This window comes from Arvicanthis niloticus, chromosome 19 (assembly GCF_011762505.2).
Source record: "Arvicanthis niloticus isolate mArvNil1 chromosome 19, mArvNil1.pat.X, whole genome shotgun sequence".
Classification (NCBI taxonomy): domain Eukaryota; kingdom Metazoa; phylum Chordata; class Mammalia; order Rodentia; family Muridae; genus Arvicanthis; species Arvicanthis niloticus.
In genome coordinates, this window is record NC_047676.1 from 26,660,522 (window position 1) to 26,674,040 (window position 13,519).

Sequence of the window (13,519 nt, forward strand, 5' to 3'; positions counted from 1 at the left end):
ACAGGTAAACAGGTAGAAGCCCTTAAAGAGGAAACACAAAAATCCCTTAAAAGATTACAAGAGAACACAACCAAACAGGTGAAGGAATTGAACAAAACCATCCAGGATCTAAAAAAATAGACGTAGAAACAATAAAGAAATCACAAAGGGAGACTACCCTGGAGATAGAAAACCTAGGAAAAAGATCAGGAGTCATAGACACAAGTATCACCAACAGAATACAAGAGATAGAAGAGAGAATCTCATGTGCAGAAGATACCATAGAAAACATTGACACAACTGTCAAAGAAAATGCAAAATGCAAAAAGCTGCTAACCCAAAGCATCCAGGAAAACCAGGACACAATGAGAAGGCCAAACCTAAAGATAATAGGTATAGATGAGGGTGAAGACTCCCAACTCAAAGGACCAGTAAATATCTTCAACAAAATTATAGAGGAAAACCTACAGAAAGATATGTCCATAAATACAAGAAGCGTACAGAACTCCAAATAGTCTAGACAAGAAAAGAAATACCTCCCATCACATAATAATCAAAAGATCAAATGTGCAAAACAAAGAAAAAATACTAAAAGCAGTAAGGGGAAAAGGTAAAGTAACATATAAAGGCAGACCTATAAGAATTACACCAGACTTCTCACTGGAGACTACAAAAGCCAGAAGATCCTGGACTGATATCATACAGCCCCTAAGAGAACATAAATGCCAGTCCAGACTACTATACCCAGCAAACTCTCAATCACTAATGATAGAGAAACCAAGATTCCATGACAAAACCAAATTTACACAATATCTTCCCACAAATCCAGCACTTCAAAGGATAATTGATGGAAAACTCCAACACAAGGAGGGAAACTACAACCTAGAAAAAGTAAGAAAGTAATCTTCCAACAACCCCCCAAAAAGATAGCTACACAAACATAATTCCACCTCTAATAACAAAAATAACAGGAAGCAACAATTATTTTTCCTTAATATCTCTTAATATCAATAGACTCAATTCTACAATAAAAAGACGCAGACTATCAGACTGGATACATAAATAGGACCCAGCATTTTGCTGCATACAGGAAACGTATCTCTGTGAAAAAGACAGACACTACCTCAGAGTAAAAAGATAGAAAACAATTTTCCAAGCAAATGGTCCCAAGAAACAAGCTGGAGTAGCGATTCTAGTATCAAATAAAATCGTTTTTCAGCCAAGAGTAATCAAAAAAGATAAGGAAGAACACTTCATATTCATCAAAGAAAAAAATGTACCAAAATGAACTCTCAATTCTGAACATCTATGACCCAAAACTTTACTAAAGCTCAAAGTATACAATGCACCTCACACAATAATAATAATAGTGGGGTATTTCAACACCCCACTCTCAGCAATGGACAGATCATGGAAACAAAAACTAAACAGAGACACAATGAAACTAACAGAAGTTATGAACCAATTGGATTTAACTGATATCTATAGAACATTTCATCCTAAAACAAACGAATATACCTTTTTCTCACCACCTTCTCAAAAATACACCATATAATTGGTCACAAAACAGGCCTCAACAGATACAAAAAGATTGAAATAATCCCTTGTACCCTATCAGATCACCATGGACTAAGGCTGGTCTTTAATAATGACAAAAAGAATGGAAGGCCCACATACACGTGGAAACTGAACAACGCTCTACTCAATGATAACTTGGTCAAGGAAGAAATAAAGAAAGAAATTAAAGACTTTTTATAATTTAATGAAAATGAGGGCACATCATATCAAAATTTGTGGGACTCCATGAAAGCAGTACTAAGAGGAAACCTCATAGCTCTAAGTGCCCACAAAAAGAAAATGGAAAGAGCATACACTAACAACTTGACAGCACACCTGAAAGCATTAGAACAAAAAGAAGCAAATATACCCAAGAGGAGTAGACGGCAGGAAATAATCCAACTCAGAGCTGAAATCAACCAAGTAGAAACAGAAAGAACTATACAAAATATCAACAAAACCAGGAGCTGGTTCTCTGAGAAGATAAACAAGAGAGACAAACCCTTAGCCAGACTAACCAAAGGGCACAGAGACAGTATCCAAATTAATAAAATGAGAACTGAAAATGGAGACATAACAACAGAAACTGAGGAAATTAAAAAAATCGTCAGATCCTACTACAAATTTTGTTGATCCTACTCAACAAAATTGGAAAATTTGGTTGAAATGGACAATTTTCTAGATAGATACCAGATATCAAAATTAAATCCGGAACAGATAAACCATCTAAACAGTCCTATAACCCCTAAAGAAACAGAAGCAGTCATTAAAAGTCTCCCCACCAAAAAAAAGTCCAGGACCAGATGGTTTTAGTGCAGAATTCTATCAGACCTTCCAGGAAGACCTAATACCAATTCTCTTCGAGCTATTCCATCGAATAGAAACAGAAGGAACACTGCCCAATTCGTTCTATGAAGCTACAATTACGCTCATACCTAAACCTCACAAAGACCCAACAAAGAAAGAGAACTACAAACCAATCTCTCTTATGAATATTGATGCAAAAATACTCAATAAAATTATTGCAAATCGAATCCAAGAACACATCAAAACAATCATCCATCATGATCAAGTAGGCTTTATCCCAGGAATGCAGGGGAGATACCACCTCACACCAGTCAGAATGGCTAAGATCAAAAACTCAGGTGATAGTAGATGCTGGCTGTGGAGAAAGAGGAACACTCCTCCATTGTCGGTGGGATTGCAAGCTGGTACAACCACTCTGGAAATCAGTCCGGCGGTTCCTCAAAAAACTGGACATAGCATTACCTGAGGATCCAGCTATACCACTCCTGAGCATATACCCAGAAGATGCTCCAACATATAACAAGGACATATGCTCCACTATGTTCATAGCAGCCTTATTTATAATAGCCAGAAGCTGGAAAGAACCCAGATGCCCTTCAACAAAGGAATGGATACAAAAAATGTGGTACATTTACACAATGGAGTATTACTCAGCTATTAAAAATAATGAATTCGAGCAACTCTTAGGTAAATGGATGGAACTAAAAAATATCATCCTGAGTGAGGTAACCCAATCACAAAAGAACACACATGGTATTTACTCACTGATAAGCAGTTATTAGCCCAAAAGCTTGGAATAGTCAAGACTCAACTCACAGGCCACATGAAGCTCATGAAGAAGGCAGACCAAGTGGGGATGCCTCAGTCCTACTTAGAAGGAGTAACAAAAATACTCAAGGGAGCAAATATGGAGACAAAGTGTGGGACAGAAACTGAAGGAGGGGCTGTCTGGAGACCATTCCACCTGGGTATTCATCCCATGTGCAGTCACCAAAGGTAGACACTGATGTGGATGTCAGGAAGTGCATGCTGACAAGAACCTGATATAGCTGTCTCCTTAGAAGTCTGCCAGAGTCTGACATATTCAGAGGCAGATGCTCACAGCCAACCATTGATCTGATCAAGGGTTTCCCAATGGAGAAGTTAGAGAGAAGACTGAAGGAGCTGAAAGGGTTTGTGGCCCCATGAGGAGAGCAACAATACCAACCAACTAGAGCTCCCCAGGGTCTAAACCACCAGCCTGAGAGCACATAGGGAGGGACCCATGACTCCATCTGTATATGTAGGAGAGGATGGCCTTATTGGGCATAGTTGGGAGAGTAGATCGTTGGTCCCATGAAGGCTGAACACCAAGTGTGTATGTGGGAAAGGGAAAATTCTAGGGTGGGGAGGTGGGATTAGGCGGTAGATGGGGGCACACCCTCATAGAAGCATGAGGAGGGTGGATGGGATAGGAGGTTCCTGGGTAGTGGGGGGAATGGAGTAAGGGAATAAAATCTAAAATATAAATATAATATCCAATAAAAAATAAATAAATAAAAATAAGAGTGTGAGCTTGAAGACGAGACTATAAAGCCAGAATACAAGGACAGGTCCACAGAAGCACAGAATTATCAGGTCAAGGAAGGCGCTTCAGATTAAAACTGATCAAAGGCTGGTTGGTTTGATTTTTTTTAACTGAAGCTCTAGCGACCTCTATTGATCAAACCGAGAAATGCAGCGTCTGCTGCGACGTGTCCACTTTGGAATACTGTTCAAGGCTGTTAAGTACCTCCTTCCTTTTTTATTGTTTCTTTACCTGATCACATGCCTTTATCTCTCCCGCTCCATCTGACGGCATAGCCCTAATTATTGTTAATAAAGCCACGTATTATCCCAGAAGTGAGGACAATTACTGCGTGCGTAGGATACTTGTATTTCACTTTAGTTCTTCGGTCAAGAAAACACTCCATATTCCCTAATTCCTTCTTTAAAAGTGAAGTTTACACCAGAGCAACTAACCTGGAGTTTAAATAAACTGCACAGCTGAGCAGTAACGACCCCTACCCCTTAGCTTCACTTCTTAAAATAGACTCAATTCCAGGCAAACATCAACCCTTGGAATTCTGCCAATCTGACACCAGGTAAGTGTTCAGCTAATTAAAGAGAAGGTGGGGCTTCATTTTGAGTATGAGGAAAGAAAATGATTGTTATTTGATTTAAAGAAGAAAGGGTGTCAATACTGTAAGTCACATGGTTTCAACGTTAAAGGTGAGGAGAAAGGAGAAAAAACGGAGCATAATAAAAATAAGAAAGAAAGAAATCAGACTCACTCTAGTCACACGAGAAAATAAAAGACTAAGACCACTCCTGCAACTTGAAAGAAGAAAGGGGAGTTAATTGCCGGTGGACTCTGCCTCCCCCAGCGTGGTGCGCGGGGTTCAGCACCTCGGAAAGCACCTCCTCTTCTTGCATGGGGATTACGCAAGCTCTTTGGGGCTCTCAGCAGAGACTCGGTGGGTGCCAATGTAACTCAGCGAAGTCTGGTAAGTCACTGGGGGGTTGACAATATCGGACAAACAGAAAACACCAACGGAGCTCCAGGAAGTGATGGCGTGAATCAACCTTCAGGCAGTCAGAGAGCGGGACACGGATGTCTACGATCTGTTTTCCTCGAAAAGGAGAGAAACACCTCCGGGCAAAGGCAGAAGCTAACAAACGTAATTGGGAAAAGAAGCGGTTGGAGAACTGTCCTCCTGAGCAGGGGACTCCGTGTAAGTGACAACGGGGAAGGGGAGGGGTAAAACTCAGTCTTATAGTGGGTAACTGGAGACTCAATCCTCACCAGGAGGAACCTTGATCCCCAGCCACTTGCCTAGAACTGCCTCCTCTGCTCTAAACCCGTCAAGAACTGATGCTGAGTGCAGCCAACCCCTGCGCTCAAAGCGGTTCTGGGTGCCAACGCGGCTCAGCATCCTGCTTCAGGAGCGGTCTTCAGCCTTCTTAGAAAGAAAGCTCAGGCACCTGCTCCGCGCGCCAGCCTGGGTACCACACCCGGAGCGAGCGGTGACTCTTGGGTAGTTGGCTTGCAGAACATGACCAAGGCGCACCTGAGCATGCAGGTGGCTTCTGTAACCACCGCAGCCACCATGAGTAAGGCAGCTGCGGGGGATGGGCTCTCAGAATTCTTCGGTCTGATCCCAGACTTGCTGGAGGTTGCCAACGCGAGCGGCAATGCGTCGCTGCAGCTTCAGGACTTGTGGTGGGAGCTGGGGCTGGAGTTGCCGGACGGTGCGGCGCCTGGGTATCCCCCGGGCAGCGGAGGGGCAGAGAGCACGGACACTGAGGCCAGGGTACGGATCCTCATCAGCGCGGTTTACTGGGTGGTTTGTGCGCTGGGACTGGCGGGCAACCTCCTGGTTCTCTACCTGATGAAGAGCAAGCAGGGCTGGCGCAAATCCTCCATTAACCTCTTTGTCACCAACCTGGCGCTGACTGACTTTCAGTTCGTGCTCACTCTGCCCTTCTGGGCGGTGGAGAACGCACTAGACTTCAAGTGGCCCTTCGGCAAGGCCATGTGTAAGATCGTGTCCATGGTGACGTCCATGAACATGTACGCCAGCGTCTTTTTTCTTACTGCTATGAGCGTGGCGCGCTATCACTCGGTGGCCTCGGCTCTCAAGAGCCATCGGACCCGAGGGCGTGGCCGTGGCGACTGCTGCTGCCAAAGCTTGAGGGAAAGATGCTGCTTCTCAGCCAAGGTGCTGTGTGGATTGATCTGGGCTTCTGCCGCGCTGGCCTCGCTGCCCAATGTCATTTTTTCTACCACCATCAGGGTGTTAGGTGAGGAGCTATGCCTCATGCACTTTCCGGACAAGCTACTGGGCTGGGACAGGCAGTTCTGGCTGGGTTTGTACCACCTGCAGAAGGTGCTGCTGGGCTTCCTGCTCCCCCTGAGCATCATCAGTCTGTGTTACCTGTTGCTTGTGCGCTTCATCTCCGACCGCCGTATAGTGGGGACGACGGATGCAGCAGGAGCAGCAGCGCCCGGGGGAAGCTTGAGTACAGCCAGCGCTAGGAGACGCTCCAAGGTCACCAAGTCGGTGACCATCGTAGTCCTCTCCTTCTTTCTGTGTTGGCTGCCCAACCAGGCGCTCACCACTTGGAGCATCCTCATCAAGTTCAACGTAGTGCCCTTCACCCAGGAGTACTTTCAGTGCCAAGTGTACGCGTTCCCAGTCAGCGTGTGCCTGGCCCACTCCAACAGCTGCCTCAACCCGATCCTCTACTGCTTAGTGCGCCGCGAGTTCCGCAAGGCGCTCAAGAACCTGCTGTGGCGTATAGCATCCCCTTCGCTCACCAGCATGCGTCCTTTCACCGCCACCACCAAGCCAGAACCTGAAGATCACGGGCTGCAGGCCCTGGCGCCGCTTAATGCTGCTGCAGAACCTGACCTGATCTACTATCCACCCGGTGTGGTGGTCTACAGTGGGGGTCGCTACGACCTGCTCCCTAGCAGCTCTGCCTACTGAGACCTAGCAAGGCTCAAGAAGGTCTTGCAATGAAAAGGAGAGGGGAGGGTTTGGAGGATGGAGGAGCAGGAGCGGGAATGGAGAAATTGGTAGCAAAGCCAGAAGAGGGCTGTCTGCAGAAATCACGTTAAGGGAGGAATGTCTGGGATAAAGGGACCAGATAGAGCAAGCAACCTCGTCTTCCACTTCCCACTACCTGTCCTCTATTCCAAGGCCCATTCCCGCACGGCAAGCACGCTGAACACTGTGGGACACCCAGAAGCTGGGAAAGGAGCAGAGAAGCAGAGGGATTGAGCTGTGTAGGACTTGGTGCCTATGACCTGGGAGAGTGTCCCAAGCAAGCATCTAACTTGCTGTAACCATCTGGAAAAGAATGAGAAGTAAAACCCCAGTATCCTTTATCATCCTGGACAGGGCGAATGTTTACAAACTGAGACTGACCTCCTCCTTGCCATGCATCTGAGCACAGACATCACCGGAGTCTCTAGGCAGTGGCATGAGGTGCAAAAGAGAGCACTGTGATTACAGGGTATGAAACAGAGAGACTTCTGGGCTGCATAAGTGTCTCCTCTGGAAACCCGGGTATCTGGAGGGCAGTCTGGAGACCTGGGGTTCTGGTCTATTGCTGGAGGTGAACCAGCAAGCACCCGGGAAAGCTCTGCCGAGAGTGTGGGCGCTTTAGCAGCTCCCCCTTACTCTTTGGGAACGGGCTGACTCAAATGAGAAGCTGGATCGGCAGATAGAGGGATGGTTCAAGGACGTTAGCCGAGCAGGAGATGCTGTCTTGTTCTCTAGAAGCCGGAACTCAATCTTTCAAAGTGGGAGGGACGATTCAAGTCAAATCTGTGCTAAGGGGAAGATTTCTGTTCTCAAGGGCATTGCGGGAATTTTATGAGTAAAGTTATTGCTCATGCAACTAACAAAAGAAAGTGAGAGTCAGAATTTGAATAGACTACACTAACCAAGTTCCAGGGACCTGAATTACTCATGTGAGTATGCAGGACAACCGCAGGGCTATCTCTACAGAGTGAGACCGCTCCTCATGACAGCTCAGCTCTAGTAACAAGTCTGGGATCTTAAGATCTCAGCGTCTTTTCTTGAGATTGTTCTGAGAACAGAGATCAAATATTAACCTACCTGTTCCTCAACCAGGATCAATAGAGAGACTACAGTTCTATTTGGCTTGGTCTCGGGTTAAAGCTGGTTTTGGCTGGTAAAGCAGGTACTTTGAATTGCAGTGTGGTCACTTTAATACAATAAAGAACCATCAGAGAAGCCTTGCTGCTTAAATGACCTCCTGAACTATGGGATTGGTTGGTAATTTTGTCAAATTGTACTGTTACATGTGGGAGTTAAAGTTTGGGAAATGGGGTGGGGTCTACACGCCTGCTATCAAAGCCTCACTTTCTGCAACACAGTTACACTCAGATACCTTCCCACAAAAAAGCAAAAATGTTTATAGCAAGTCCTGAGGCACTGTTTCAAAGCAGCGATGTTAGTCGTCCATTGCCCTCTGGTGGTCTTGGTATTGGTACTGGCTAGCAACCAGGCCAACACAGGTTGGAATGTGAGCCCCTAATGCTCACAGCTGGATAGTTTTATGTCAATTTGACACAAGCTAAAAGTTAAAAGGGAGAAATCTCAAATGAGAAAATACCTCCATAAAATCCAGCTGTAGGGCATTTTTTTAAATTAGTGATTGACTTGTTAAGGCCCCTAGCCATAGTGAGAGGGGGTTCCCCTGTCTGGTGATTCTGGGTTCTGAGAAACCCATGGGGGAGCAAGCTAGTAAGCAGCACTCTTCCACGACTTCTATATCAGCTCCTGCCTTTATGTTTCTTCCCTGTTCCCATTCTGGCTCCCTTCAGTGATAGACTATAATGCAGATGTGCAAGCCAAACAAGCCCTTTCTTTGTGACTTAGCTTTTGGTCATAGTGGTTTGTCACAAGAATAGAAACCCTAACTAAGACATGCTCCAAAATACGAAATAAATAAAAGGGTCAACATAAGAGGAAACTGACGGTACCATGTCCATGTTTAATATTGGTATTAGACTATCCCCTTGGAGATTAGTCAATTACCATTTCAATTTTGACAAGTAACACTGTTTGTAGGTAGCTCAGAATCAGTACCCTTAAGCAGGGGTACAGACGTGTGTGCTTCTGCTACAAGCTCTTCAGAAAGATACTGGACTGCAGCCAGACCTTCATGCAAATCTCTGTAAAGGGAATAATCTTGTCAAAATCCAAAAGGGGCTTCAAAGAACACCACGGGAGGGATAAATAACTGTGGACTCTGTTTACTCAAAGACAGAACAACAGAAGGTGGTGAGGCAGCCCCTCTGTGTGCCTGTGGATGGGGTTTCAGCCAGACACAGCCTAGACTCCACAGTTAGGACAAACAGCCAGAGAGCCAAGCAAGATAATGTAAGAACAATGACTTGGGTGTCATGGTAAGGCTGCAACAAAGGGAAGAAGCATGGACATCCAGGGAGAAAAGATTCGGCTGAAGGATTAGATCTCGGTCAAAGCAGTATTTGAGATGGGCCTAGGGAATATGGAGGCAGTTCTGACACGTGGTGCTGATGTTGGAGAGAAGAAGAAAGAGGTGGATTAGGGAAGCAGCAGGCCAACAGTGTACCTTCCCCTTATCCCTTAGGAGTTCCCTGGCTTCTACTAAAAGCATTTATACCTCTACATTAATTGTATTTTGTCTTAAGGTTAAGCTTTGTTAGTGGTGGTAGGTTTTGTTTTTGCTTTACCAGAATGAATTTAATTTGCTAAACAAAATACAAATTTGGGTTTCCAGAAGTCGTTAAAAGTTTTTTTTTAAACATTGAATTATGTCCACTTATTCGACCTTTAATGGAATTGAATGCAATAAGTAAAGTATCTGTGTGTGAGAGAGAGACACAGAGACAGAGACAGTGAGACAGTGAGACAGTGAGACAGTGAGACAGTGAGACAGTGAGACAGAGAGACAGAGAGACAGAGACAAGTCAGAGAGATAGAGACTGCTATAGCTCCTAACCTCAGCTCAGTGCTCTACCAAATGTTGCAAAGCAGCAGTATGCATGGATATCATTGTATTTGTTTCTTCTTGTGTTAGCCTTCCCCCGACCCTGAAGCAATGATAGTTGATGATCTGTAATAAAGGCCATTCCCTGTGGCTGGTTAGTCATGACTATGCTTGATTTCTTTAAGGTCCAAGTAGGATGGCCATCGGCTGTAGGACATATTCCCAGCTGATCCACTATTTTTAAATTATTATTTTATTTATTTACATTCCATACATTTCTCCCCTTCTAGTTTCCTCCTCCCTGAGTTCTTCACCCCATCTGCCCTCCCCTTTGCTTCTGAAACAATGCTCCCCCAGCCATCTCCACCTCAACCACCCCCCCCCAGCATTCCCCTTCCCCGAGGTATCATATTTCTATAGAATTAAGCACATCATGTTTCTACAGGATTAAGCACATCTTCTCCCACTGAGACCAAACAAGGCAGTCCTCTGCTGCACGTGTGCCGGGCCAGCCCATATTTGTTTTTTGGTTGATGGCTTAGTCTCTGGGAGCTCTGAGGGATCCGGGTTAGTTGACAGTGTTGTTCTTTCTATGGGGTTGCCATCTCCTTCCCCTAACTCTTCCATACGGGTCCCCAACCTCAGTGCAATAATTGGCTGTAATTCTTTTATTCTAGCCCAAGTCTTCAAACACTGAAACAGTCCTTGAAGTTATGTACAAGAATTATGTGGAACTGGAAAGGCTGCTGGGCACCAAATTCCAGGTCATGTCTTCTTCTCTGCCCTGGTTCTCACCTTGTGCTTTATCACACATCTGTGCAGTATCCCTGAAGCCTCACTCAGAGATGATGCAACAGACCCTCCCTCACAGCAGGATCCTCAGGGCTCCTCACTGTCAGCCAATTGGATACACGAATATGGTTCTATTGAGAAGGTTAGTCAATGGAGGTGCAGACACAGAGCTTCCAGTGCAGGAAGGGAAAAATGAAAAGCCTTCTGGATAGGTAAAGATGCAAATTCTTTTTTTCATTGTTCCATACATAGGGGAAGTGTTCTTGCCTTATGAGAATGAGTATGAGTAGGGAGAGCAGTGGAGATGGCGTTATCTGTTTCTTTCATCCTGCTGGGAGCTGACATGGGACCTCTGAGAACTTGCTCATCGATGCCTTGTGCTCCAGACTTCAGAGCCGGTGCTTTCCAAGATCATGTTTCTAGTCTGTCAGATTTTCAGTTCAGCACAGATCGTGATGGAAGGGATCAAAACTAGGACAGTTTTGGTGATTTTGTATATGCCCTCCCCTAAGAAGATGAGATTAATTTATTTGTGAATTAACATAGTAACGGAATGCAAGGAGACCTGATTGAGGGGTGGCAAGTGAATGGTAGTTATGTGGGAAAAAAGAGAGAGCCAGACAGCGTAAACACTGATGATTGAAACAGCAGCCCACTTGGATCCCAAAAGCCCTGGAAAACTAAGATCTGGAGAGAAGAAGCTAATGTGCAGAGAAGCCAGAGGTCCCAAGCATCTGATAAGAAAGCTGTATGTCCCCTAGGTGATGAGAGAGAGCGATGAGGTAATGAAGGGCAACAGACAGGAAGCAGCAGACAGGAAGCAGCAGTAACTTTAGCATAAGTCCTACTTGTTGTGTTTTGTTAAGAAAGAAAGAAAGAAAGAAAGAAAGAAAGAAAGAAAGAAAGAAAGAAAACAGGATATGTTTGGTGAAGGTGCAGTACGGTGAGGTGAAAGGGGATGTCCTGAGAGCCCATGCTGAAGCATCCCTTCCCCCTGAGGGATCAGCCGTAGGGTATAACATGGAATAGAGTTTAGAGCATGGGGAGGGGAGTTGAGGGAGTAGAGACAGAGAAAGGCAGAGAGAGAGAGACAGAGACAGAGACAGAGACAGAGACAGAGAGAGAGACAGAGAGAGAGACAGAGAGACAGAGACAGAGAGAGAGAGAGAGACAGAAAGAAAGGAGGAGCAAGAGGAGAAGGAGAAAAAGAGAGGGAAGAAGGAGAAGGAGAAAAAAGAGGAAGAAGAAGAGAGGACGAGAGTAGAGGTCAGCCAGGAACACATGGAGAGAGGGGGAGGGGAATGGGGAGAGAAGGAGCAGAGAGGGAAGAGGGTAAGAGGGTAGGAGAGTAGGAGAGTGAGGACGGGCAACATCTCCTTTTATAGTGAATCAGGCATGAATGGCTGTTGCCAGGTAACTGTGGGGTGGAGCCTAGAAGGAATGCTAACACCCCGAGCCCCCCACACACATACTGTCCACAACTACTGTGCATGGAATAATATTGGCCAGAGACACAAGACTGTTCCAGGTCTCTGCTTTGTTCAGCTATGGCAACAGAGCAGCAGTGGAGAGCAAGCTCTTCAAATGGAAGAGAGACCTTTGGAAGAATTGCAGCAACAAGGTAGATTTCCAGACAGTAGCAGGAAGGAGAAAATGTACGTAAGACAACAGAGATCCAGCAGCTGTTAGAGAACACAGAGAGACAGGGAGAGGCAAGGAAGCATGACTCATGGTGGCAAAATTATCCAAGGCTGGTGATCTTCAATGCTGCCCTGTGGGTCCAGGGAGCCCTGTGTCCCTACCTTTGCCTCACCAGAGGAGGTCACCAGGTTAAATTTTCTTTTCCCTTATAAGGTAGTGTCCAGTATCAGCTGGAGTTCATCCTTATGCAAATGTGGCATTCCCCCAAGCCCCACCCCCACACCTTGGCTGTAGCCGATGCTGTACGCTCACCCCAACAGGCCTTACTCATGCCCCAAGGGTTTAAAAAGCCTTTGCTCTTCCCCCTCCCAATTAAACAAGCTGTCTTACCAAAGCCTGTCTCCTGAGAGTATATTCTAGTAGTACCGGACACTCAATGCCTGAGGTCTCCCTTCCACCAACCTTTCCTGCCTTGATTTGCATCTCCTCTCAGGCTCCACCCACCATTGGATCACACCGTTATTTACCAGTGGGGAAGCAAGGCTGGGAACAACACTGCCTTCATACTTACTGCCTTCATACATTGGGAGTCAGTGTCCATGGCCTGCACTTCATCACTAGAAGACTATGGTCAGCTCCTAGCCTACTAGCCAGGCCTCACCCTGCATGAAATGAGAGGTCTTCAGCCCATACTCTGGACTCCGGAATTCCTCCATGGAAACATTCCCTGAGACTATTTGAAATGCCCTCACAGGTCTGCACTGAGTTCATCTTCCAGAGGCAAAGCACACCACTGAGTCTATGTGCCCTTGGGTATGTGTTGGGGGGGGAGGGGCTGGGAGGGGCTGTGGTGGGTGAAGGTGGCCCCTGATGCATTAGCACTGCAAGTGTTACCATGTGCAAGGATACAGAGGATATCATGTGCACTCTCTTACAGAGTGAGATAGAAAGATCACTAAAGAGCCAGCCTTGGGCCAGACCATTCATCCCATGGCTCAAATCTCTGGAAGTTTTGGGCGTGACCCTGTGGCTTTTACATACATGACAACTGAATAAAGGAGGACACAGAGCCCTTTGAAGAACAACCTGATCATGCCTCCCTTTCTCCAGAGTGCTAATGCAAAATGACTGGATGGAGCACATCCATTCTATTGTATGGGAGGCAAACAAAGGCAATAAATAGCCTAACTCCCAAATAACCACACTGGGAGAG

The 13,519-nt window shown here is 45.7% G+C and overlaps 1 protein-coding gene across 1 annotated transcript; it reads left to right on the top strand.

Annotated features, from left to right (window-relative positions):
* The first annotated feature begins 4,814 nt into the window (after nt 1–4,814).
* Nucleotides 4,815–10,021, top strand: Rxfp3 (relaxin family peptide receptor 3). The gene has a single exon (XM_076916427.1). It carries the CDS (start codon nt 5,418–5,420, stop codon nt 6,852–6,854), a length of 1,437 nt encoding a protein of 478 aa, XP_076772542.1. The 5' UTR covers nt 4,815–5,417; the 3' UTR covers nt 6,855–10,021.
* The last annotated feature ends 3,498 nt before the right edge of the window (nt 10,022–13,519 follow it).

Excerpts from the sequence above, each read along its gene's own strand:
- Rxfp3 (XM_076916427.1), top strand. The coding sequence starts at position 5,418 with ATGACCAAGGCGCACCTGAGCATGCAGGTGGCTTCTGTAACCACCGCA.